This window comes from Euwallacea similis, chromosome 27 (assembly GCF_039881205.1).
Source record: "Euwallacea similis isolate ESF13 chromosome 27, ESF131.1, whole genome shotgun sequence".
Classification (NCBI taxonomy): domain Eukaryota; kingdom Metazoa; phylum Arthropoda; class Insecta; order Coleoptera; family Curculionidae; genus Euwallacea; species Euwallacea similis.
In genome coordinates, this window is record NC_089635.1 from 2538154 (window position 1) to 2563788 (window position 25635).

The window sequence follows — 25635 nt, forward strand, 5'->3', positions numbered from 1 at the left end:
TTCTTTTTATAGTCCAAATATACCTGGTCGGCTCAAATGCAACAATATAGTTAAATAATGTCTGTGGTTTAAATTGGAAGAATTGTACCTGGACTGGAAGAAAATAATTTTAAAAAATCACATTATTTAGATGGAATTTATGCTCATTCGAACATTAAGTGTGTCTTGTCTAACCAATTAGATTTGCATACATAAGTCTAAATGCGCAAGAATTTTCAAAATTGAATAATCAAAGAAAATCTATCTACATCAAAAATATTCTCCCATAAAATTCAGTACTGCCCACAATGTTAAACAAAGTTAAATGCATGAAGAAGTAGAATCCAAAGCGAATACACACCTGCACAACCTTGGAATTCCCTCACCTTCGCATGAAATTAAGTAAGCATTGGGCGTACTGTTGTGTGCAGCGGCACCAGTTTGGTTATGGCGTACCCATAGTACCTGCTCGCGCACCATTTACTTCTTCAGTCGAAATAAAATAAATGAAAAATGCCGAGGAAACTGTTGAAATTTTTGATTTTGTTCGATAACACATCCCTCCTGTACTTTCCAGGGCAGTTCCTGTCAGGGAGGGTACTCATCGAACTGCAAGATGATACACCTGCACTAGGTAGGTGGTACTTTTGTAATGGGTTTTGGTCAGATTTGGTAATGTTTATAAATAAATGTAATTTGCTAGTGTTCGGCAATAGTTACTAGTTGTTCAAGTATGTTTTCAAGTCTTTTTTCGTGGGTTTAAAGATTTTTAATTCTAAAACCTAAGCATATTGCAATTCGAGTGACTTTTCGAACCGCCTGTTGGTGTCACTGCACATTATGCAGCTGTTTAACATAGAAATTAAATTTCCTACTAATAACTAATTGTCTATATTTAATTAACAAAGTGAGTGTTTGCAAAATACAATTTCTCCTTGTGCGGGATTGCAAAAAGATTTTAAACTCAGGGTATATTTGATATTCCTACGCTGCCAATTAAAAGCCGTGTTTAAACAGCAATCCTTTAACGCATTAGTATTTATTTAAACGCAAAGCGCGTTAATGTAATATGCGAATCTAGCACTATGGCTATAAAACTAAACAAAGAAAGTTATTTGGAAGAAAACAAAACCAATTTAAGCATAATGAGGTGAAGCCGGGTGAAGAAGGTTAAGAAGGTCAATGCGAATCTCCCTTCATGGATTTATAGAAATTCTGTAACCTACTTACAGATCACTTCATGATGCTACTGCATTCAATAAATCTTTAGATGAAGATGATGAAGCCTCAGATACGGCAATTGGTTCTGGTCAACGTTAATTGTCTGTGAGAAGTTAATGTTCCCTAAAAAACTGCCGGACTCTTATGATATTATGCAAATTATATGGCTTTTTCGAGGCATAAATTATTGTTGCCTATTAATGTATAAATAAATTAGAATTAAATCTGATGGCTACACACACCATGGCCTGTATTTACCTACATCCTTTCAAACACGCATCTAACTTTTCAGTTTTTAGCAAAAAGCCTTGAATATTTTTACAGTTTTCAAGCTGCAGAAAATGGTCCATAAATCCCCTATAAGGAATCCTAGCTGCAAATATGAGACCACCTGATAAAGTTTTAAGAAGCCGTATTTGAATGATCTTTAAAGAAGTTTCAATTGCTCTGCTATTGTCTCGACACCGCTTTTGGTACTAATTTATTCGCTATAACCATCTAGTTGATATCATGCCACTGATCAGTCAACACTCGATGTAGCAATTCAAGAAGACTTGCGTGTCTTACCTCGTTAACGCCGCTTCCAAACTTTGTTGCCTAATGTGTAAATTAAATATTATTGGAAGTTTACTTAAGCAAAATAAAGGTACTTAGAAAAAAATAGAAAGTACGTCCAAAAGCAACTAACAAGGCTTTACACACAGAACAGACACTCCTATATAGACTTCGCACTCTCTATCTAGACATAAACTTTCTTCAACGCCATCATATAAATCCATCTTGTTCAGAGGTGATAGGCACAAAGCAATGACCCACTTTTAAGGCCAGTTGAATGTCTCATCACATATAGGTGCACCTCCAAAGCAAAAGCATCAGAAGATCTTTATGTTATTAACTATTTCGCAAATCTCATGAAAAATATTAATCGAGAATTTATTGTAGGAATCAATTTGCAACCCAAATTTATGCGTCTTCGCCAACTTGGTTCGCTACGTCTAATATAACCTTCAAAGAATACTAAGAATGATCTAAGAATGCGGGATTTAAGATTAAGGAACAAATGTCCTTATTTTAATAAGCTTAGAGGCAACACTGACATCTAAAATAGCTTACGTATCGTAAGCAAAAGATGATCAATAAGCTGCGGGCCTCTACACACACAGGTGTAGATGGCGATTAGGAAAGGCAAGAAGAATCAATAAAACAAAATCTCAAAAGATTCGCAACAAAAAAGAAATAAATTTAAATGGCTGTTTTGAAAAATCTGTGCAACCGGACAGCGCAGCAAAAAGAAATGAAAAGTGCTCTACGAAATTATTGCGCAGCCAAAGACGTTTCAATTTTTGTTCACTGCGCCTCTGGAGTTATTAAGTTAAAATTACTTTCCAAGATTGAAATACAAATTTGTCGTTTCCAAGCATGAAAAAAAAACAATATTTACACGCTGTGAGTATACAGGGTGTCCAAACTTTTTGTAACAAAAAAGATTGTAATATACATATTTATAGTTACACGAAAAAATCTGAAACTATAACACCCTGTATCTTTGTTAATAATTTCTTACCAAGCGCCTTAGCTTTTGATGTTCTGTCGACCCCCTTCATCGACCTACTCGTAACGCATCCAAAATTCGAATTCATGTGTTGCAATCTTGAGAGCTGTAACAAATGAAATCGATTAAAATTTAAGTAAAACTGTCCATTTTACTCTTAAATAAATTTTACTAACAATCTTGGCAATTTTTGTATAACTAACCTGCAACATATGTATTTCCAGGTCTACATTTCCATGTAGTAGGAGAAGGTGTAGTAAGAGTGCGAACCCCACGGCAAGAAAGAGTCTATGACAAAGAAAATTATATAGATTTCAGGATGCGACTGCTTGGAGAACCTGGTAACTATCCAAAAATAACCTTTGTGCCCACAATAGTTGATACTTACCACAATCCTGCTTCAGGTCAAGGCCCTTCGGTCTTATCACCAGGGATCCACAGCTTTCCCTTCAAGCTGGGGCTTCCTTTAGGACTACCATCCACATTCTTAGGAAAGCACGGGTGGGTGCAATACTACTGTAAAACTGCCCTAAGAGAACCCAATGGGCTTACTCATAAGAACCAACAGGTGTTCATAGTAATGAATCCCATTGACTTAAATCTGGAACCTGCAGTTTTAGGGGTAAGTGTGCTGGGTTTTTTGTGTTGTAATGCATCTGTGAGCATGGTAAAGCTTTTACAAGGACTACTTAAGTATGTATAGGCGAAATGTTGGGGTATTCTATGTGCATTTTGGTCTCCTGCTGGTCTATGTACCTTGGTTTCTATAGCATTTGTTATATGTCGTAAATTGTGTAATTAACTGTACACGCACTTTCTGGCTTTATGTGTTTCTTTCCACAGATCTCATTTCTTTGCATGTTTCTAATTTGTATGTACATATCTCTTCTCATCTAAAATAGAAAATTTCGGGACAGGAAACCTTCAGGTGCGAAATAGAGCATAAGTTCGGAGTCAGTTGCGTTGGCTCTGGTTCTGTTGTAGTCAAAGTTGCACTGGATAGAGGAGGATATGTGCCTGGAGAAAGTATAGGTGAGTTTAAATAACTCATAATCGATTAATAGTTTGTTAATTCATTTTATAAAGGTGTGTCAGCTAGTGTTATGAACAGAAGTAGAGTAACTATAAAAAGTACGAAAGCTGCTCTAACTGAAACCATAACTTACATGGCCAGAGGCAAAGTGGTGCAAACAGAAAAGAGAGAATTGGCAGTTCTAACAAGGGGTAAAATTCGCCCAGGGGAGAGGGATGAATGGGACAACGAGCAGCTTTACATCCTTCCCTTGCCTCCCACTAATCTCAGAGGGTGCCATTTAATTAGGATTAATTATGATGTGTTTGTAAGTTTTAAAGTTACTTAAAATTTGATATTGAATAATTCTTAATCAAACTTTTAGTTTATAGTAGAACCAAGTGGACTACAGAAGGAAGTGAAGCTACAACTACCAATCGTGATGGCGACTTACCCTTTAAGGTCCTCGGATGATGAAAATGGAAATAAAACTGGGACTCACTACCCTTCAACTTTACCCATTTTCAGACCTTGGTTGGAAGATAAATCGCAGGACTAATCGTGATATTTTAATAAGAAAAAGGAGTAGGGATCTAAAGTGACGTTATGTGGCATTACTGGTAGGTGCCATTTGTAGAGCTAAATGTGGCTATACGTATACTAATTTATTATTAGTTGATAGTAACAAGGATGGCAAAAAATGTAAAAAGTAACCTAGTAAGATCACTACTTTAAAATTGGTTTTTGCATATAACGGACATTCGTGACTGAAATGAATTTTTAAGTACGCTAAAAAATATTTACCTTTATGTTTTTACCTAATTTGTGATGAATAAATAAAATTGATTAGTAACTCATGTAATGCGTTGATCTACTATCAAGAATGTTCCAAAACACGGCTATATAAAGTGCTGGATAAAACAAGAGGGACAAACATATTGTGAAGAGCCATCCTTGATCCATATTTGTTTCTGGTGATCTCTTAGATATCATTACTTTGCGATCACGAAGTACTGATTAGACCCATCCCACCAGCTGCAACCGGGGTGGAGTATCGAATGCTCTTTCTATGTCAAAGAAGAATGTTATCACCACCTTGCCTCTATGTCTGAATCAACGCAAAATCTTCATATGTACGTTTCCAAATCGATATAACATTATGACAATTTTGTTTCGATGAAAAAAAAACCCTTTCACATTATTACTGTATTAATCCACTACAATAATCTTATTTAGCCTAAGTAACAATATATACAAAAAACAATCGTACATGCTACTAAACTAATGATCACATTTTTTACAAATTCAAATTGCACCGCCAGACTTAACAAATACAAAATAATTACAATTTAATAATACTTGTGTTGAAATCATTATAGTGTACCTGCCACTGTTGTTATCCGAAGCATTCTTACTTACACTACACTTCCGATTGTTTTAGAATGTTTTATATAGGTACTAACTACATCATATAAATTATCTTGTACTTCTCCTGTTATCAGAGCGCTCTGCTTCAATATGTTTTAGGATTAGTCCTTTTATTAGTGCATACAGAACAAAAACCGTGAAATACAGTGATCAGAGTGCGTGTTTATATAGAGTAGTAGAAGCTATGAGATATCTTCAAGGACCGATTTTCAACTTTATGGCAAACTCTGAACAAAAACTTTCTAGGAAAAATAAAGTCTAGTTTCTTCTAAATAAAGTTTGGTTAACTTGGCAGGTTTGCAAAATATCACAGAAAATTATCAGCACCATGGGTGGAATGGGTGAATTTAATGGAAACGTGATCACTATACTTCATGAAAAAGTACGTACATAGATAGAATTGATTACAAGCATATACACTTAATAGACCTTTAGTAGGCATGAAATACATATATATTCATTTATATATTATTTCTTAAAACAGTCGGAAGTCACTTGCATGTAAAACGTCGCTTTACACGATTTATTCCTCTGATGGGTGTCGAAAATTTTGACTCAAAGACTGGATAATAGTGAGTAATACAAATAACACATAACTTGTTTTCTAAAACAATTAGTTCTAAGCGCTAAATAGTCGACTAATAAGCAATAAGCAACCCTCAGTTGGCTTCTAAAACGTTCATTAGAGTGCTTAAGAAACAGGTTACCACGACAAAAAATACTTTAAGCCTCAATTAAAATATTTAAACAAATTTCAGTCCTAATATTGATGTAAAATGCTTGATGAAATCCTCCAACTGCTTCTGTGAAAAATCAACTAGAAAATTACTTTTATAAAATGGAGCTTTTAATTAGATTGTTGTTTTTATTATGAGGGGGCTGCAGCAAATCGCAGAACTGCAATAGGGCTTCTCTTAAGGGCCTAGAAACTTGACTTGAAGTTGTGGTTGTACATTCAACCAGATAAGGATACAGAGATATCAGTTGTTCCCAGGCTTTATTATCGTCTGAAATGTTCCTCAAAAAATTTTCAAATTAGCACCCAAAAGTTTTGCTTACCTTTCACTACAGACGATTTCTTCATTGACACTATTAAAGTAGTCAAAGCCTTCAAGACAAATGATATTTCAGACAAGCGGTATCTGATATGAAACAAAGAATATCAGGAAACACATTTTAAGGGAAAAGTATGCAATACCTGGGTAACGGGCATTTCCCACTCAATTTCTCATCCTCAATATACTTTTTCAAAACTTCTTCAAATCGGTGTAGCAACGAAGTCACAGCCAACTGTCCAGCGATGCCGTTGCTCTTCTCGTCTGTATTCACTACTAAATTATTGTAATCTCCATCGATAAGCGAGAATTGAAGCAAAGTTTCAAAGCAAGTCTTAGCAAAATCTTCTCGTAGAGTGAGCTCTACATCTCCATCATTTTTGACATTAGTGGCAGAGTGAATAGAGCCTTTGTTAAGGAGAATGACCACTTGCATTATGAATTCTTTAGGAATGCTATGAGAATATGGGAGAACTTCACTACGAAGGAGTTCGATGATCTGACAGTCAGTTTGCTCGTCTGAGACCATTTCATCAAGACCCTTTTCGCCAAGGCTTGGAACACAACTAGAGAATGATCTGAATTAATACAAATAGGAAGATGAAAAGGTGAGTGAAAGTACTGGGTGACGGATTGACAATTAGGCAAAATCGTTGGAAACATAACAACTGTTCTGTGTAAAACAAATCCCAATAATACTCACTTGCTTGGAAAAAGAAAGTCATTGAGCGTCTCAGCCAGTTCGCTCCACATTTTAGAAAACTGATTCCCATGAGATCTCGCCACTTTCAATCCCACTTTAAGAACTGCAATCAGACTATTAGCTGCCAACTTCCATACACTACTACTAACACAATTATATTTTAAAGCTAAAGGAATGTGCAAAGTGGCGATGATTTCTTTCAAAATATTTCCGTTAACCACTTCACTCGTGTCTGCGGTTTTCTCATACAAACTGACAACCATGGTAGTTGCTTTCTCTCCAAATGGAATATAATTCATTGTTACCCAGTCCGATACTTTGGAGTGTCTATTTTCGATTTTAGTGTAGCTAGGAACTGAGGAGGTAAATTTCGAAAATACCAGCAGTAGTTTGAATATTTCCGTGATCATTTTCGTGTTGTTCCTTTGCAAGGCTTCGTTTTGTAATAATTCCATGGCATGCAGAACTCCATCGTGCAAGGGGGTTAAACTTAAGTCTGAAGACATTGATATGATATAAGGAGACGTTTCTCCGAAGACTGGAACGCACACTGAATTAGTCAAAACAACTCCCAATTGGCTCAAATCTTCTAAAGTGAAAGTGCTTTTTATGTGCTGAAAAACATTTGGAAATATTTGCACTAGAGCAGTTAAGAACGTCTGACTTGGGAGGAAGTAGTCGTCACTATTAGTAATGTCTTTAATTTTAACTGACGATGTGGCTTCAGTTCCTATTTTCAGCCAAATCTTCCACGCCACATTCCAGACGTCTTTGTCTTCCAATACAGCATTACTATCACCTCCCTGAGCTTTGCTCAAAAACAGCACTTCCTGGAATGATTTCAGAGCTGCAATGCTGACCTCATTATTCTTGCTCAAAGCCGCATTCTCTATAAACTCTAACAATATTGACCATGCTCGGGAAAAATCTCCTAAAGCCTGTAAAAGCTGTCTTTTCGTATTAAACACTCTGGCCACCCCTGAGAGAGTTAAAACTTGAGTCTCAGCCCACTGCTTCTGAGCAGTATTCCTCGAATGATGTATCAGAATATTCCCTCCAGCATCAACCTTTTCACTACTAGCTGAATTTGACAATCGCTTCACTTTGTCCAACAACGGAAACAGAACTTGCCAAATCATCACTTGCCAAGTGGACTGCTTCAGGAGACCACCATGGGCGGAAATTGTGGAAAATAAAGTTTGGCCTGCAGATTTTCGCACTGCAGGACGACTATCGACGCATAACTCTCCTAATCTGGCATACAAGCACATCCACAGTTTGTCGAAACCAGGCATGTCAAGAGTACCTGGGAAATCCGGTAGTACTGTAGCGTCATCTAGCAGAGTTTGACTTAGTTTGCCTTGGTTTTGGTAGAAGTAGTCTGATATATTCCACTGAAAAATATCAATAAATCAGGTTATGTTGAGAATTAGAGAGTATCAAATAGAGGTTATAGAGAAAATGTGGAAATCATGTGAGAGTTTTGTAAAAAATACGACTTTTTGATACACCATGTCTCAAGGTCATACGAAATTGACAAAATGTTAAATTTTGCAATCCTTCCCAGATATTTTTAAAACTACTTTTATGAAGAAACTTGTCTTTCTTTTATAATGTATTTGGGTTGATAAATGAGTGTTGACGAATCGATTATTAACGTGTTAATTTTCATTATGTAGGTAACTCGCTAAACCTACCATTAACCCTACTGAAGTAAGTGATATGTTCAGTTCCTGTGTTTGAGAACCAAATTTTGCTACAGTGTCTACGCATTGAGGTAGGCAACGCCATGGCATAACAGGCAAAAAGTCTGTTATTACCAACTGCAAGCATTGAAAGGCGATTCGTATTAAGTTTTCCCTGAAAATAAAGTCCTCAATAAATCATATCACAAAATAAAATTTGAATGTTACACACCCATGTTGATCACTAACAGCTCCAATAATTCCCAGAATTAAAGGCCAACCATGAGACAAAGTTTCCCCATTACTATGTAAAATTTGCAATACACATTCCAATTGTCTCTGCCTAACATCTCCATGTGGCACTGATGAAAGTTCGTACAAAGGCCCTAACAGCAACGTTTGCAACTTCATGTTTTCCTTCAGCGGAACTGCATGTTTGTATGACAAAGCCGACTTGACTAAGTACGTTATAGCTTCAACACCCCATTCACGCATGCGGATATGTGGGTGCCTACACACCTCTAGTAGATGATTAGTTAAAGGCCTCCAGAGGACCTCTATTCGGCTCATATTGACCAAACCTGCGAAAATCTAGGTTTTCTTAGGTGGTCAGCAAATCGAAGCGCTAACCTGTCTCAAGTAATTTAGCCACGGCAAAAAGAGATGGTTCTCTGTTGGAATACGCAAGCTCCATGGCTTCTTGGGACAATTTGCAAAGAGCGTTTATTAAGTGATGTAAAGCAACATCATCTAGCAATTGACTAGACTCAAACAGTTTGCTCAGCATTGTAGATAAAACTGGCAAATCTGCCATGACTGAAGTTGTGATGACCGCATTTGTGTCTGAAGAAGTGCGACCTGCTTTAAGACTGCCTCCGGTGGTCGGTTTCAAGCCTTTAAAAACGATTTTATTTCCCAAATTGTTCAAATTTTCTTTCTTTAAGTAGTACCTAATATCCAAACCAAATGCTGCAAGGTAGTTAAAACTAAGTGCCAAGAGGTGCCTAGAATGCCCCCATGACAATGAGCTAAACTAAGTAAAGCCCTCATTGACTGTAAATTCTTGGAGGTCAACATAACTGGCCCTTGAGGAGTACCTGCAGGCACTGAAGAAGTCGGCAATGGAGTCCCAACAGCTACCACTTGCTGTCTAAAGTCGTTCTCTCCATACTGCATTAACATATTCTGAACTTCCCCACCTTGGCTTTGCCTCAAATTCCCACCTACAGCACGAAAACTTCAAGTATATAAAGGCTGTATAAAATAATTTGCGGTTGAGAGTGCTTTCAACCTAATTTAGTTACTCTATATACCAACATTTATACGTTATTGCTACGAAAACATAAAGAATTTTAAAGAGATCTATCAATAATATGAATATGTGCCGTTGACAAATGTAATTTTAAATTAGTACGTAAATTATTACTTGGCTAAGAGTTTTTTACTGTCTTGTAGTAAAGTGATATTAAAACATCATTGGTTACACCCATTAACTGCCTTTTACATGCAAAGAAATTTTACCTTCAGCTCCCCTAACGGTGTTTAAAACAGTTAAAGCATAATGCGGAGGAAGAGAAGACTTGCAAATCGCTGTAATAAATGCATCTCTAGGAGTATGTAGATCTAAAGACCCACAAAGGGACGTGTAAGTCTGCATGGCTTTTAGAATGCTCTCTGTTATAGATTCATCAGTACTGGCATCAACTAAAGGACTTAGAGCTGCAAGAAGACCGCACCAACTCGAGTTAATTAACTGGCAGTTTAATTCTTTGCTGTTTTCTTTAGTTTGAACAGGCTCCTCGGTAGAATCTAGTTGGGGTTGCGGGCTTATAGTGATTTGAAGAGAACGAACTATTTCCATTAAACAAGCATAGGCCACGGAAATTCCGTAACCGTCTAGAATCACTGGTGGTTCCACTTTATCAAGCATTTCAAGGCTGAAAATTTAATTTTGATTGCGCAATTTAAAAAAATTGAACTTAACTCACAAAATAGCTTTTGCCTGCCCTGTAGGAAAAGTTGCAACCAAAGGCAACCAAACCCCCCGTAACAAGAATCCTGGTTGTGGAGAAATACCTGGTCCTACAGGTAAACTTCCAAGAAATACTGGAGGCTGAGTTTGAGTTACAGGCACTAAAAACTCTTTACTTAAGGAAAGAAATATTTTTAATTCCACAAAACTTACACCCCGTGCCCATATGCAACTGTTGACTGACAAACAAGGATTGTACATATGCACCCAGTGAGTTTACAATATCTTGGAAAATGCTAGTTGTGTGTTTCCGAAGATCATAGCATTCACAAAATGATAGCAGCAATTCAGGCTGAATCGTCATTCGATGAAGCACTTCTAAAGCTAACGACCGTTGCCATGTTGGTTTATCAGGGTCTAGGAATTTTACTATTAAGGACAGGAATATTTCACATTCCGTCACCTAAAAAAGCTCTAATTAGTGTCGACTGATAAATGAAAGCTTGAAGACTTGCCAAAAGACTGTGGTATTTTTGTATAAGTATAGAGACTACTCTTAATAGCCTCATACTAATAGGGAAATATGGCTTTTCAAAAGAAGTTGCCTGTTGCATGTTGCTAGGGACATTACTTCGGTACTTAATATTAGGGGAAAACAACTTTATTACCAAAGCACACACCCTCTCTTTCAGCAAAAAGCTAAATTCAGGAAACTACAAAAAAAATTATTAGAATTACTTAAAAATATATTTTTATACATCACCTTATAAAACACTTGATAAAATTGCGTAAGCACAGATTCCAGCAAAGCTAACCCAAAAGTCCTTGTCATCTCAGTCATTCCTATCAGCCAATAAGGTTGATCGGCATTTACCAATTGTACTAAATCTTGAAATAAAAGATAAGCATCGCCTGCACATGGTGGCAGCCCTTTAGGAGGGCTTCCACTAGGTGATTTTAATTCCTCAAGATTCACAGAAGCCTTTTCAGGTTTATTTGGAAGTTGAGATAATTGTTCATCTTCAGCAACTACTCTCTCAAAAACTACGTAGACTAATTGGCGCACTGTAGCACCAGCTGTGTTAATGGTTGTTGAATTTTTGGCAAAATGCAGGCGGAAACAAAGCACGAGAGTCTGAAAAAATTATGATTGTGTTAAAATAAAAAGCAGTATTTCTTTTTTTATATAATTGCAACACAAACTTACCCTGGCCAAAGTTTCACCATGCACAACTGTATTTGTGGTGAGGAGCAGAAGCACTGACTGCAAAATTCGTACTTCCTCAATTCCTGATTCCATCAAAGACCAAAGGGCATCAGTAACATATACAGCCCCCTTTTGATCAATCAACTGATGTGTCATTAGTTTTTGCATTATTTGTAGGCATATCTAAATCAATTTTTGTAAGATTCTGGTTCTGAAACATTTGCTGAACTTACCTTTATAATTTTAACGTCTTTGGTTTCACAACCTTGCGATATAGGATAAATAGTCTGGTTAATCAGTGCATAAACATTGTTTTGCTGAGATGCTGAGTTCTTCAATTTCCCTATTGCTTCCTCACAAGCCTGGAGATGTCTCAAGTTAACTTAACAATACTTATCTACTTTAACCAGAGTTTACCTCCTTAACTTGGGGGTATTTCTTCTTTGACTCAGAAGTCAAGTTCTTGAAGTCCAGTTGCAGAGACTCCACTAAGGCAGGGGTTAATTCCGCGTTGTTTGTGCCCCCCTCGAACGCCATTATAGTTGTAAATAATCTATTAGTAAAAATTATTAAATAATAACACGTATTGATAAAAATATTTGGGTGAGCTGGCACCTGTCAAATTGTCACTAAATGCATTAATTCAATTCCTGGAAATGAAATATTTCCTAGTGATAACTGTAGTTTTGCACATAGTTCCATATATGAAAATATTGTTCTGTTACACAGGCATTAATTTAAACCGGTTTTATGGTAAATTGGCTATTTTCGCCGACTAATAAGAATTACCATCGTCACCAACATTAAAATCTAACAATAGTGAAGATAGCCTATATTGCCAAAAATCTAACCTTTATTCTTATTCTTTGTTGTGGTTTGATGACATTTCTACCTATGCCATCTAGTATGTTTCTGTCAAAATACATATAGATACCATTTGCATGTTCGTCATTAACGACGTAGAAAACATGAGTAAACTTTAGCTGATTAAGCATCAATAACGTCTCTACAGAGCAAGTAATAGTAATATATTACTTATATTATCTACCTATTACTGGTTCGCTATGAGAAAAATCTAATTATGGTGTAATATAAGGTTCAAAAAACGTTCGAATTCGTTACCTAATTTTTCAGACAAATAATAATTCCTATTTGTTGTATATGCAGTATGTGACACTCCCCAGATTTCCTGACGGAGCATCGAAAGAAAAGGTACAGTCCCTTATACGTTTACACAGGCATTAAGTAAAAAGGTCAAAACGATTCACACAGGGCACGATTATTCTTCGCTCATTTAACAAGAATGGGTACCTCAAAGGAATTAACGTTAGACTGCCTGGAGGACGAGGAAATAGCGGAGCATTTTACGTGGGAGTGCTTTCAAGTACAATTTTGTTCAGAAATCTTTTAGAGAAAACTGTCAAAGAAATACCTAAAATTCAAAGAACACAATGACCGTATACACTGCTAGGAAAAAATAATTTTGCACTTAAAGAGGGAGAGAGCAGTTATTTTCAGACAAAAACACGCATTAAAAACAATCTTTAATTTGGCACGTGTGGATGTATTAAAATATAATTCATTACAACAGTAAACTATGAAGTATTAATAACTTTACGATCACATATTAATCAAGATGAGCAAGATAAAAATGAGCTAATAGGACTTAAATATATTATGCTGAGTAAAATAAGACTAAGGCTTGAAGAGAAAATTGAAGTATCTTAATATTTTATGGCATTCTAGAAAATGTTTATAAGGGAAATAAAGAGAAGAAATAGTTTTTTCGTATTTCTCTCGTTGGTTTCCTCTTTAGGTACGTAATGTGAGGAAACATCAATAAAATATGAAATTATTGTCAAAATTCGATTTAAAATATTTCCAACTTCACGTCATTTAATCACATGAAGAATATGGCTGATACATTTAAAATCATAAGAATACCCGTCAAATTTCAAATAATATCAAATTTATAAATCGCAAAGATTCAATATAAAACCGCTTTGCTTCTAAAGCGTCAAAGCAGCTTAAACTTAATGAAAACCGATGAAAGTTCAAATAAGTTAAGATTACATATCAGTTCATAGAAGACATAAATACTTAGGAAATAATATTTCCTTTTCTACTAACCATTAAATTACAATTAAAACATTGTAATGAAAATCAAACGCGACAGTTATTATACATAGGTAATAATTGCAAACCGATAGTTCGCATAATACTAAAACGCTTATAGATTAAAAGGAATGAGTTTAACAACAACGGAATATATTGTAAATGTTACACGTAAAAATCCTTTTTAATCCTAGGTAGGTTCATTGCACCTGGCTCGTACTGAGTACTACTTCTCACTAACTTCGTTTTACCAGACCGCTAAAAATTGAATTAAAATAAGTAAAGAAGAAACTCAATCACATGGTATTAAATAAATAATGTGCATGCACTTACATGAAGGTGTATTAGTGTTAAACTTGTAAATGTTGGATAGGTATAAGCAGCTAAATAAACGGGAACTTCTAGCAGAAATTAGAAAAATAACGTATCACTATGTTAGTGTTATGTAGTGAAAGCCATTTAAGTTAGCACACATTATAATTACGTGTACTGCTGCAACAGAATGTTCAAAATAAAAACAAAAGCACATTAAGCTTTAGACGATCCAAGTTTCGACAACACCAAAGTTTGTCCATCACCTCTACAATTTCCAATACCACATAAAACTGATTCCGCTACGAAACGTACTATTTTCCGATCTTTTTCTTTTCCCATGTCTTTTTTAACTTGTGCTTTACGCTGAGCTTCTCTGGCTTGTGAGGCTAATCTTTCTGGTACTGTAAAAAGACTACTTCCAGTTTTAAGAAGAGTTTCCATTATTCGGCAGCATACTGCAGCTCCATTTATTTGTTTAGCTAATTCTTCTTTTGTTACATGTTTGTCTATTAGTTTACGATTGTCCCTAAAGAGCAGACATTGTTTGAAGGTTAATGAAAAACATAATTCACACTTAGACAAAACTTACTTGGGTAATAGCAACTTTGGCGGGAAAAACGAAGGAGCTGTAATCATGGCAACATTATGAAGGCCCATCCTATTCTTCTTCTCATTTCGAATGATATTTAACAAGAAATTCAGCAACACCTTAAAAGTATTTCTATGCTCTATTGGTAGCATTAATACCAATAAATTCAGTGCCCTCACTTTATCCTCGGTATTGGAAATTGCTAAAAATTCACATATACTTTATTTACAAACAATAAACCAATCTAATTTAAAACACTTACAGCCAGTTTTGTAAAACATATCGAACAGCTCCATGGTAAAAATCGGGTCCGGCAAATCCCTGAGAAGCTTCTTGAGGATTCCCGTGAGCTCATGAACCGTAGCCTGTTTTAACAGATCTTCAACAGAAGCCCGATTATAGTAAAACTTGCTTTCAATTTCATTGCTTAAGAGTTCTAATTTCTGTTTCTGTCCTGCCACTCTAAGAATACCCTCCTCGGTTATGCATCGGGTGTTTAATTGGTCAACAATGCTTTGGAAAACTTGTGGCACCATTGAATTATCTGTTGGTATTGGCATATCACGCATTACTAAAGTGGATAGGTTTACTCCAAACACGTTTCCGCCTAAAGACAAGGTTTATTCTGTGATTTTTGGAATTAAAGTCCGGCATTTGTGAAAGATTTCCATATAAATTTTATGGATATGTGTTTTTTGAACTCCACCTGAGCAAATTTCCACATCAAAAAATAATAAATTGTAGAAAATCATTTTTCTCAATAAATGAAGCTAATTTTTAGGGATATATCATACCTTTACTCTTTGTACTGGCCTTCTTCTTATGAACATTAATTTTATATTGATCAAATATGGCAACTAATTCCATAAACAACAATGGCTTTAAATGCTGGTATTCACTATCACTAAGTTCCTCTACATACACTCCGTCCTCTAATTCCTTATTCTATAACGCAATGGAATATAAAACAGCATAAGATAAGATGAATTCTTACCACTGAATCACAATTATTTATTTCTCCCTGTTTAATCAGTCCCTCGAAGCTTAAAGCTTCATTTTCATTAGGTTCGTTACTATGATGAATATAGACAGTACTACAATGATTGTTAGTTGGCACGCTATTATTGCTAGTCCTAGATAACTGAGTATGAAAATTTGGTGCTGAGGATGCGTATAAATCCTGAAAAAAGTTCCGATTTATTTCATTTCTCCAATGGCTTGCATAGTGGACTTAAGAGTCCCTTTACTTTAAGAACTTTAGGAATTTTTTAACTGCAACATCTGCAAGAAACAACTTACCAAATTTTGAGTTTTAAGAGGTTGTAGCAAATGTACCTCCGTAGTGGGATCACTTCCACTTCGTTCCCTCACAGGGCGAATCGGGGATCCGCTTTCCGTTAAGGGTTGATATCCTTTTAAAACCACATTTTCGGAGCCTAAATGAGCGATATCGCCTTTGTTGTCGTGTTTGTTGAACTTCTTGCCTTGCAATGGTTCGCTGGAGGTCCATTTTACTTTTTTTTTTGTGTTTATTTGCTGGGAATGCTCTAAGGGGCTGAAAATCAACGGAATATCTTGCTTTAACTGGTTTATTTAATTTTGACACACCTTATTATAAACTTTCATGAAACTAGGAAAAATCAGATATACTTAGGTATGGAAAGTCTAATTAGTTCATGCTTGAGCAAAAACTGACAAGCTGAATGCCGCTTTTATGGTCGATTTGTGGTTCTTATGCAACATTATACCGAATGATTGATGAAATGTTAAAAGGAAATAATTGCATTACTGAAGAATGACAGGGCAAATGATTTGAGGTCAGACTGTAGCCTTCTAGGATGAGATGGCAGTATTGCACAAGGTTAAGTGCACAGTTTAGGCTCAATTCGACCACCAAATTAATTAAACTTTAAATCACAAATTAGAGTTTTATAATTTTTTGAAACGTTAGATTTATACGTTTTTCCACCTACCGTGATTACTTCCATGCTGCAAATTTGACCTTTCACACTATAAAATTCAACCAAAGCCAAGTGACAAGCACATTCGAAAACCATAATTTCACTTCCAACATAAATTATTCATGCATCAACTTTTTGAGGACAAACCCTTTTGACTCGAAAGTTTTTACTCCATGTTCCAAAGTTCGTGAAGCTAAGAAATTGCAATTTATTTAAATTTAAAATTACTATTTATACAATCCACGTAAGATGATTTAAAAAGTTAAATACGAAAATTGTTAACTTTAAACAAGTTTTCAATTTTTGTTTGAAATTATATTGTAGAGAGTGAAAAAAAGGAACTTTTGGAAATTTGTTGTTATAACTTTAACTGTATTTATCATTTCTGAAGATGTTAGAAGTAATCAGTAAACAATACATTCGAATACTTTATTGAAAATATTTTCTCAAAAAATTAGCAAACGTTGAATGAACTATACACGCCAAACTTATGAACCCTGTTAATAAATTCAATCAAAGTATAAGCGAAAACTACTGCATTGTTAATAGGTAAGAAAAAGCTATACCAACTATATCTCCCAAATAAGGCAACTACTCCATGAAGAACCATTCCAAAGTTGGCGACTACACACTTTAACCATGATAACTTGTTTGAGGCACATCGCTTTATATTGTTTCCTACAAGACTAACGAAATTGCAAGTAAAAAATTACCGTAAAAACGAGAGCAGAACCATTTCTGCGACACGACAAGTCGTTTATTGAAAAAATGAGGTACTGAAATAGTCTAATTCGAGCGATCAATAAAATAGCAACAAGTAAACATCGCAAAAGATAATGTAAATTACTAATGAAATATGCATGGATTCTCCATGATAATGCCTGTCAATTTGTCTGACTTGGCAATAGCAGAGTCGATTTAAATTTTATTACAGTAATGTCGTTATAGATAAATAATGTCTTGATACACATAATTGTTAACTTCCAATAATTACAATAGCAATATTAAGAGTGCCTCGACTATACAAAGTATGTGACTAATAGTGAATAAATTGAAGCTAAATTTTTGCCACGGAATTTCAGTAGGTGGAAATACGCTTTATTTCTTGCAAGTACATACATTTGAATATAATTAATTTTGTCCTTAAAGAATTTAGCGACCATAAATTCGTTGACATAAGCAAATGTGCGTCTTGCCGCATTTACGAGTAGGAGAAAGATTCCCAAAGCTCTTTTTTAGTACTTTTAGGCAACAAACGATCTCCTTAATACATACAGAAGCAACCTTGGAATATTTAGTTTGATGTACCTATTTAATAAATGCAGCAGGATCTCGGTTTGAATGCAAATTGGTGATAATTAGTTAGTTAACACGTTTAAAAACTTCCGAAACAGACTAATGTGTATATTATGTAAGAAAATTAATCAGTCAACACGTCAATTTGTTAGTTCAATCCAAAAACACCTAACATACCCTTTGGTTAAGTAACTATGCTTCCTACTCCGCGAGTGCATAATTTTCCTTAATTTTCGACAACACCTCCACTTTTTTGAACACCACAGAGATCGAAAATAAGAAATCATTACCTATGATCGCTAATTGGTATATAAACAACACAATTTGAATCAAAATGTTCAAATCTAAGCGACTAACTTGGAAAGAAAAATGTTAAAATTGTATTGTTATTTAACTGAAAGAGCAATTTGGCTTATCTGAACAAATATCGGCTGTTTAAAATCACTATTTAATAAATAATTTGCAGGGCTATAAAAATTAGAAATTAAGAGAAGAGTACTTACAATGGAGGTAACGAAGATAGTTGATGATCCTCGTCGGAAGTGAGATCTTCGTTTTGCGAATTTGGGTTCTCATCAGAATCTAGGGAATCTGGAGTGGCACTTCTGGACCTTGTCCCAGTGCTTGAAGTCTGAAAATTTTATTATGTTTTACCAATCTAGATGAATGGTAAAAATACCAAATACATATATAAGCGTAGGTAATTATATCAAATAAGAAAACGAAAAATTCTTTATAAAAAAAAACTTGGGTTGATCCCGGTTACTAGAAATATAACTAAGTAGAAACAATTCAGGATAAATAAATAAACAAATAGAACATTTCTTTAAAACAATATCTGATAAACAGGGGGAAAGTTCTTCGAGACTATAAAAACTAATTTAAAAAAAACAAAACAACGCCACAAATGCTTTTCTTAACAAGCGAAACAATAAAAAAAAATTAGACTTAAAAAGAAACACTCGTGGTTTCAATAATCAACAAAAGAAAAACTAATGGACAAAAGGCAAGAAAATACCGTTTAGAATATAACAATAAAACATGTATGCAGAGTATTGCCGAATAGGATTAAATACTAATTAAATTATGTTCACCATAGGAGCTAAAATATTTGAAAAACAACAAAAAGAAGTATCTCCCCAAATTGGAAATTTTCACATTTTTTTTTCTCGACATACTTTAGAATAAAATTGATATTTTATAGCAAACTACTTTTTTCCTAACCAACTTGCTACTCACCTCTACGTTCCAAGCAACATCCCTAACATCCTGCCTCTGCTTCCTGCGAGGCTGGCGGCTGCGCAAAGTCTTGTTAAGGGTAGCAACCCGAGATCTGACAGTTTGGGCCTGCTTTTCTGTCAACTGTTTCTGTCTTACTGAATTAACAACCACATTTTCTGGAATCTCTTGCCCTTGCTGATAAAGCTGGTTTAAATTCGATAAATCGGCTTTGTCGAGAAAATCGGCAGCTCTTTCAGCTTCTAAATTGGTAAGAATCATGTCAAATTAGGAAGAGAATTTCATTAACGACACGCTAATCAATCGCTAAACATGACTCATAAGATAATATTTTGGTTTGTCAGAGATTTGAAAATACTGAAAAATTAAAATTAATAATTCTTGACTATGGGGTTTTTGCCTATTCCTTCGAATTGGAATTTTCCTAAACAATAAAATCTGTGTTTACATTACTTTCATATTATTATTGCGTTAAGATACCTATAGTAGCTTCATAATCGAGTGGTTAACCACTAGAGAAATTGAGTGGAAAAATAAGATAGTGATACATATGTACATAAAAGCGAAAAATTCTGAGAAAATGTAGGTGGTAAACGAAATTATCTGATGTATATATCCAACATTTAATAAAGCAGGCAATAAAAGAGATTAAGCTAAACCTAGTCTCTATATCTTTGGAAATATTAAATATCGCACGAGAACCTAACCAATTACTCCAATTACAGGACAACGCTTCAATAATAAATATCTCACCGTTCGGTATGTGTTCCTCTAAATCTAAATTGTTGATATCATGTTGAGTATTGTTGACTTCATCTAAATAGTATCGCAGCGGATCTTCAGATTCCATTACTTAAAGATCTAGAGCGATTATATGCGATACATTCCCCTTGTTCTCCCCTGAAAGAGAAAGTAGATTTGCGAATCTCAAATACCAACATCAAATTAGCAACACAACAAGTAAAAGTGAATCATCTTTAGTGTTGAAAATGTTTTGATGAGAAAACTATAGGTTTAGCAGATGAACTTCTGGCATAAACTAATAGAGACGTCAAACTTTAAATTACCAAATTTCTAATTTTATAAATTTATTTTCATTTGGCAGATTTGCAAAGCCGGTTTCCCGCAGTTTTAAAATATCAAATGCGATTATCTAAAGGCAATAAAAGATCGGTTGTCAGATTTTCAGTTGTAAATTGAATCAGAACGGTTTGCTCAACTTCTAGATGTTTGAAACCAGTTTTTTGGTGCCCTCAAGTAACTTTAGATTTGCAACATACATTAAGCTCGTTCAAGGATTCTCGCAAAAGAGCAGTAGCACAGAGATTACAATGAGTCGAAATTTAAAGCGCGACTAAGTAGATTATCGGCATCCGATACAATGCGGTTGAACATTTAGATCAGTCGGCCTTATCAGTGAACTACAGCTATTGTGTAAAGTGGAACACCTCACCTTTAACGTCTGAACATAATCAAAACTTTTTTTTCAAATGAGAATACACTTAAAAAGATTACTTGTGTTTCAGTATAATGGAACCAGTATTTGCTAGGGTATATGTCTAGAGTACTCAAGGACAGTATTATTATTATTTCGTTAACACTACAAAAAAAACTGTAAAATACCTATTGTTCTCAAAACACACTATTAGTGCCGTATATTTATGTATTTTCTTTCTTTATATGAAAAAAATGGTAGTAAAGACTTTTTCTTCTGCATTCTGCACATACGTTCAACTAAGTCGAGAAAGTTCCATTCTTGCACTTTTTGTACCTTACACTTTTTTGCTAGTCTTACCTACCGCTTAGTGGGTCAGAAAAGCAGCGGTAATAAAACGAATAGCGGCGATAATAAAGACTATCTATGCAGTTAAGTGAAAAAAACAAACGAATAAGTGTAATAACATGCAACAAACCGCGACATGTCAATGGCTGTTTCTATTAATTGCTATTAGTACTAAAATGGTTTCTAAAAAATTTCAGGGTCACTTCGAGAAAGTGTTGCTTTTTGGCGAGTACCCGGACACCTTCATCCAAATTACCGACCCCGTTTACGTTTAATAAAGTGTGATACTATAAGTAGGTACACACGTATAGGTTGATAGTGATATTTGGTAATTTGCCGGTGACCAGACAGAAATTGACATACACCCATAGAGAGAGCATGGCTTTTTGCAGGTGGAGACGCATGCGATAAAAATTGAATCTATTTGTTATGTGTAGTGGTTAGTTACGTTATTCATGCATTTGAACGCATAATGATACTGTCAGACATGTCAAAAAGAAACATTACATACACTACCATATAGTAAATGACATGCATTATCTAAAATTCTTAAAATATTAGTCATGGTATCGCAAATAATAACAACATTCCTAAAATATAAGGAAATAATCGGTATTTTACTGACGCTAAGAAAGTTATAGGAGTGATATTTCAAAGGCAGAACCATAGATAGATAACATTGTCGATACAGCATTGTTTTCTTTTACCTAGAACTGCGAATTTTTGTTCAAATTGTTCCAATATTTCCCGAGATAATTAAGAGTTTCCATAAATTTTGGAGATGTATGATGCGCTTACAGCAATCTTAAAAACACGATATTTCTTTCAAAGTCCTTCCATTACAACCTTTTACACAAAAAATGTATACAATACATACTACGCACCCAAAGCAAACATTTCATCTAAGAAGGCCATTCCTTTATCAATTGTTTTCGTAGTATTTTTCCGTTTTAAAGGAAATCCTTTCAATTAAAAATTTTAGCATTACTCGGGAAAAAATGTGTCTTAATTCATTTTAACCAACAAACCTCGACTTGATAAAGGCAAAAACAAAAGTTTATTCGCGAAAACCAATTTGTGGTGATTAGCAGATACTTTAGTAGGTTAAATTGTATGGTTTACTGTTGTTATCAAAAGAAATGCAAATTTTTAATAAGTTAAAAGTAAGCTACTTCGATATTTACAGATCCAAATTTCTATATTGTGGTAAACTTCTATAATAAAACTTAATCTCTTTAAAAATACCACCTAAAAACAGATCTGTTTTTAGGTGATATGACCACGGTTTATACCAAGCTACTTCGTGGTAGTTTACGAGCATAAGCTTGCATCATAAAATTGAATTAAAAACCTGTATTGACTTCCTTAGCAGCATTTTATTGTGTGTTGATGAGTTTCCCCAATAACAATTATTTCACACATTGAAAATGGAAATTACAAATAACACGCAATGTAAACAATTATGTGCAGATACACACTAGCAATCCTGGTATATAATATCATGATCCCATACTTTCTTTTAATACTACAAAAGAAAGCGAAAAACATAAACAATAATACGTAAACAGCAATTTACCGAAATTTGCCATGCATTGCTGAGCACAAATTCCCACAATAAGTACCTACAATTAATACGCACATGTGACAATCAATATGCGTTTAAACCTATAAGTAACTGATTCTTAACGGAATAATGTATACCTTCTCAATGCTAAGCAGATGCTATGGACACTTTAATATTTTTACAACGCCAACTTGGAAGTTAAGTGAATACTTACACATACCCACAACTACCATGAATAAGCAGGTATAACTAGAAAACAAACTGTACTGAAACGTAAAAATATGCAAAATTAACTGCATACTCTGATAAAAAGATAGCAATATTTACTTACAGGCTTATTTTATCTGGTACATACAGTGGTGGAACAATGATTTTTAGTTCACTAATTGTAGCCTCATTTATCTAATTACTTGTCCTTAAATCTTATAAATAGGTACTTGCATAAGGCGATGTCGAGACTGTTACACTCTCAGAACTCACACGCAGACTATACCCGAATAAAAGATTACAGATAAGATGGAACGAATGTTTCCGATTAACAATACCACTGAGGATATATTACAAAATTCCTGAAGATCTGCTTCAACTATTTTCACGGTTCTATGGTATGCGGTTCCGCCCAACAATTACCTCACAATAACAATTAAAAATAATAAAAATTAAAAGTGAAAGGAACGAAAAGTTTGAACTAAATATGAAAAATATGGCATTAATTAAGGTTATGAAGTGACATCACTTAAATATGTGGTGTGATGAGGCAATTAAAGTGAAATCATAAAAGGAAACAAATTAATATAGTAATGCAGTAGATGATGAAAATTACTTCCAAATAATCACATTGTGGTTCAATTGATAACGAAATACACGGTATTGACAAGCAATAAACCATTGTGTTTATGTCTGAAGATTCGTAATTCAATTTAATTAATTTATTGGTGAAACGACCTCCTTGGTCAAATCTCTCTTAATCGAATCACTGATAAAACTTCCCAATTGAAAGCCGCTGCATTAAGAAACTCCATAAATGTCCTTTCTCACTTACTGTTACGGTTTTCTATGTAAATGATCTGTATTTATCTACCACTCCCCCTTATTTCAATAATATACCCTAGAAATGTCAAAGAATGAACTTTGTTGGGGAAATAATAAATGTGCTTAATCGGTTTTTCACCTTTAATAACAAAGATAGGACGTGAGTAGGTGGACATTGCTTGTATTTTTTTACTTTCTGTATAAAAACACTATGTTCACACCTATTTCAGTTTTTAGGGTAAACCCTCTTGTTCAAGCAAGTGGAAGTTATTTGTACAATTTCTCATTTTATTTTGATACCAAATATCTGATTTAAACTCATTGTATTTGGGATACCATCTATTTGCTGATGTACCTACATAATCACTGTAAACAAATTATTATGAATTTTTATGTGTGTATAAAATATGCCTCAGAATATGCTTATATCTATTTTAGTCTTAGGTATTGTCTTTTGTATTAGGTAAATAAAGAGCATCCTTGAGACACCCATTAAATTTTTAGAATGCATGATTAAACATAAATAGGAGGTTAAGATGCTTAATTACAAGATAACTAAATTGGTGGAAGGTTAATAAAACTATAAGAAATTTTATAGATTGTAGAAAAATGTTTGAGCAAGTTCAAACTGGGTACATAGGCACCTAGGGGCCAAGCTAGGCCCCTATATGATAAATGTTGCAGGCAATGTAAATGCCTCCCTGATACATTCCTTAAAAAAGCATTTTTAAAAATGAAAGCTCATAATTTGATATTCACTCTTTACGAGAATTGAAAGGTATCTAACATATTAATCTTTAGAGATTTGTGATGAGGCTAGTTAGGGGAGTTGAGATACTGAAAGGGAATTGGAAACCATATAACAATAATTTTAACATATAGAGATATGTACACTAAAAACCTTACACTCAGTCTAGCCAAATGATCAAAGGATATATATACAAATTGGTAAAGTACACACGAAAATGAATAAATGGGGAATGCACCTAATGATTAAAACTATGACTAACAGATATTTTTTCTACTTAAAGTTATAAATTTAAACATACCTCCTGCTCGCCTAGTTTATGTAATGTCAAAAGTTAGGTTAAGATAAAACGTCAAATGGGACCCATGCAGAAAAACTAGATCTCACAAGAATGAATAACCATCAATAACTAAAACGTAAATATTTACCTGAGCGTTGCTTTTTTTTAAAACCTTCGAAAACGAACCACAACATAAGATTTTCTAACATTTACTCGAGAGACGAGTCAAAAAATTGTCTTTATTAGCAAAGACAAAAGGCAATCATCGTAATAAAACCTTGACGAACCACTAAGAACCCACGTAAACAGAAAAAAGATTATAAAACTAAACACAGACACTACAATTTGCGATTCCAATTTATTATCATAAACAAAGATTGATAAATTTATTGAATAGAGGATATGGAGAAGCACTTATTTTTCAGTACATTCTTATTAATAGAGCAGGTACGACAAGTACCTACGCCAAGTACCGACGTCAACAAAATTATTTCAAATATGAAAACAAAATGCTGACCCAAAGACTCAATCATTCATTTCATGTGGACAATACGGCCCACACTCTAAAAAGCGAGAAACAATTATACGTGATTTGTTTACTAGACAAGGAGGGAAGGGGCCTAGATGCAGGCACCACCTAGTTAAAATCATTAGGAAACTTAAACGTCCATTATATCCTGGCGCCATCTGTGTTATGATAGCTAAGTTCCATATGAATGAGTTGCAGTGCCTGTAAAGGAGACTAGAAATTCTGCGGATCCAAGAAATAACAATTCTTAGGCACATTTAGGCCACACTCCTGAAAGGATATAGTACATATTATTATAAGCTCCATTAAAAGTGGTGTTACTATAATGATGAAAAATGACATTGAGTATCATTGCTTACGTATTCAAGAC

The 25635-nt window shown here is 34.5% G+C and overlaps 3 protein-coding genes across 11 annotated transcripts; 1 reads left to right on the forward strand and 2 right to left on the reverse strand.

The window, feature by feature from the left end:
• Window positions 1–397: 397 nt before the first annotated feature.
• On the forward strand, window positions 398–4617 carry Vdup1 (arrestin family protein Vdup1). 3 transcript variants are annotated; one of them, XR_010752785.1, is made up of 7 exons: window positions 398–613; window positions 2977–3093; window positions 3157–3374; window positions 3655–3784; window positions 3839–4092; window positions 4150–4384; window positions 4440–4617. XR_010752785.1 is itself a non-coding variant. In XM_066402849.1 (6 exons), the coding sequence occupies exons 1-6, from the start codon at window positions 493–495 to the stop codon at window positions 4321–4323; spliced, it is 1014 nt and encodes a 337-aa protein (XP_066258946.1). In that variant the 5' UTR covers window positions 398–492; the 3' UTR covers window positions 4324–4617. The 3 variants fall into 3 exon arrangements, 2 of the variants coding, with proteins under 2 accessions (XP_066258946.1, XP_066258947.1); XM_066402849.1 differs by having other exon boundaries at window positions 4150–4617; XM_066402850.1 differs by having other exon boundaries at window positions 3670–3784; window positions 4150–4617.
• Window positions 4618–4952: 335 nt separating this feature from the next.
• On the reverse strand, window positions 4953–12607 carry mon2 (Mon2 homolog, regulator of endosome-to-Golgi trafficking). Its single transcript, XM_066402978.1, has 17 exons — window positions 12430–12607; window positions 12232–12367; window positions 12048–12176; window positions 11815–11997; window positions 11371–11742; window positions 11123–11320; window positions 10821–11070; window positions 10624–10768; window positions 10157–10572; window positions 9586–9858; window positions 9266–9529; window positions 8868–9216; window positions 8648–8810; window positions 6951–8344; window positions 6391–6813; window positions 6252–6334; window positions 4953–6199 (listed from the first exon to the last, which is right to left on the reverse strand). Exons 2-17 carry the CDS (start codon window positions 12349–12351, stop codon window positions 6024–6026), a joined length of 4938 nt encoding a protein of 1645 aa, XP_066259075.1. The 5' UTR covers window positions 12352–12367; window positions 12430–12607; the 3' UTR covers window positions 4953–6023.
• A 750-nt stretch (window positions 12608–13357) lies between these two features.
• On the reverse strand, window positions 13358–25233 carry LOC136417241 (rho GTPase-activating protein conundrum-like). Of its 7 annotated transcripts, XR_010752784.1 has the most exons (12): window positions 22814–22942; window positions 20083–20229; window positions 19330–19571; window positions 18594–18721; window positions 16133–16388; window positions 15828–16013; window positions 15628–15778; window positions 15096–15440; window positions 14834–15035; window positions 14557–14770; window positions 14263–14330; window positions 13358–14187 (listed from the first exon to the last, which is right to left on the reverse strand). XR_010752784.1 is itself a non-coding variant. In XM_066402827.1 (11 exons), the coding sequence occupies exons 2-11, from the start codon at window positions 20177–20179 to the stop codon at window positions 14095–14097; spliced, it is 1914 nt and encodes a 637-aa protein (XP_066258924.1). In that variant the 5' UTR covers window positions 20180–20229; window positions 24885–25233; the 3' UTR covers window positions 13358–14094. The 7 variants fall into 7 exon arrangements, 6 of the variants coding, with proteins under 6 accessions (XP_066258924.1, XP_066258925.1, XP_066258922.1 ...); XM_066402827.1 differs by lacking the exons at window positions 14263–14330; window positions 22814–22942 and adding an exon at window positions 24885–25233; XM_066402828.1 differs by lacking the exons at window positions 14263–14330; window positions 22814–22942 and adding an exon at window positions 23004–23085.
• Between the last annotated feature and the right edge of the window lie 402 nt (window positions 25234–25635).

Excerpts from the sequence above, each read along its gene's own strand:
- LOC136417241 (XM_066402827.1), bottom strand. The coding sequence starts at position 20,179 with ATGGAATCTGAAGATCCGCTGCGATACTATTTAGATGAAGTCAACAAT. Across the intron at positions 16,389-18,593 it reads CTATCTTCGTTACCTCCATT|CCCCTTAGAGCATTCCCAGC; the intron begins GTAAGTACTCTT and ends GTTGATTTTCAG. Across the intron at positions 15,441-15,627 it reads GGCCAGTACAAAGAGTAAAG|GCGGAAACGTGTTTGGAGTA; the intron begins GTATGATATATC and ends CCTTGTCTTTAG.
- mon2 (XM_066402978.1), bottom strand. The coding sequence starts at position 12,351 with ATGGCGTTCGAGGGGGGCACAAACAACGCGGAATTAACCCCTGCCTTA. Across the intron at positions 11,998-12,047 it reads AAGACGTTAAAATTATAAAG|ATATGCCTACAAATAATGCA; the intron begins GTAAGTTCAGCA and ends AAATTGATTTAG. Across the intron at positions 6,200-6,251 it reads GAAATCGTCTGTAGTGAAAG|ACGATAATAAAGCCTGGGAA; the intron begins GTAAGCAAAACT and ends GGAACATTTCAG.
- Vdup1 (XM_066402849.1), top strand. The coding sequence starts at position 493 with ATGCCGAGGAAACTGTTGAAATTTTTGATTTTGTTCGATAACACATCC. Across the intron at positions 3,094-3,156 it reads GCGACTGCTTGGAGAACCTG|GTCAAGGCCCTTCGGTCTTA; the intron begins GTAACTATCCAA and ends ATCCTGCTTCAG. Across the intron at positions 3,785-3,838 it reads TGTGCCTGGAGAAAGTATAG|GTGTGTCAGCTAGTGTTATG; the intron begins GTGAGTTTAAAT and ends CATTTTATAAAG.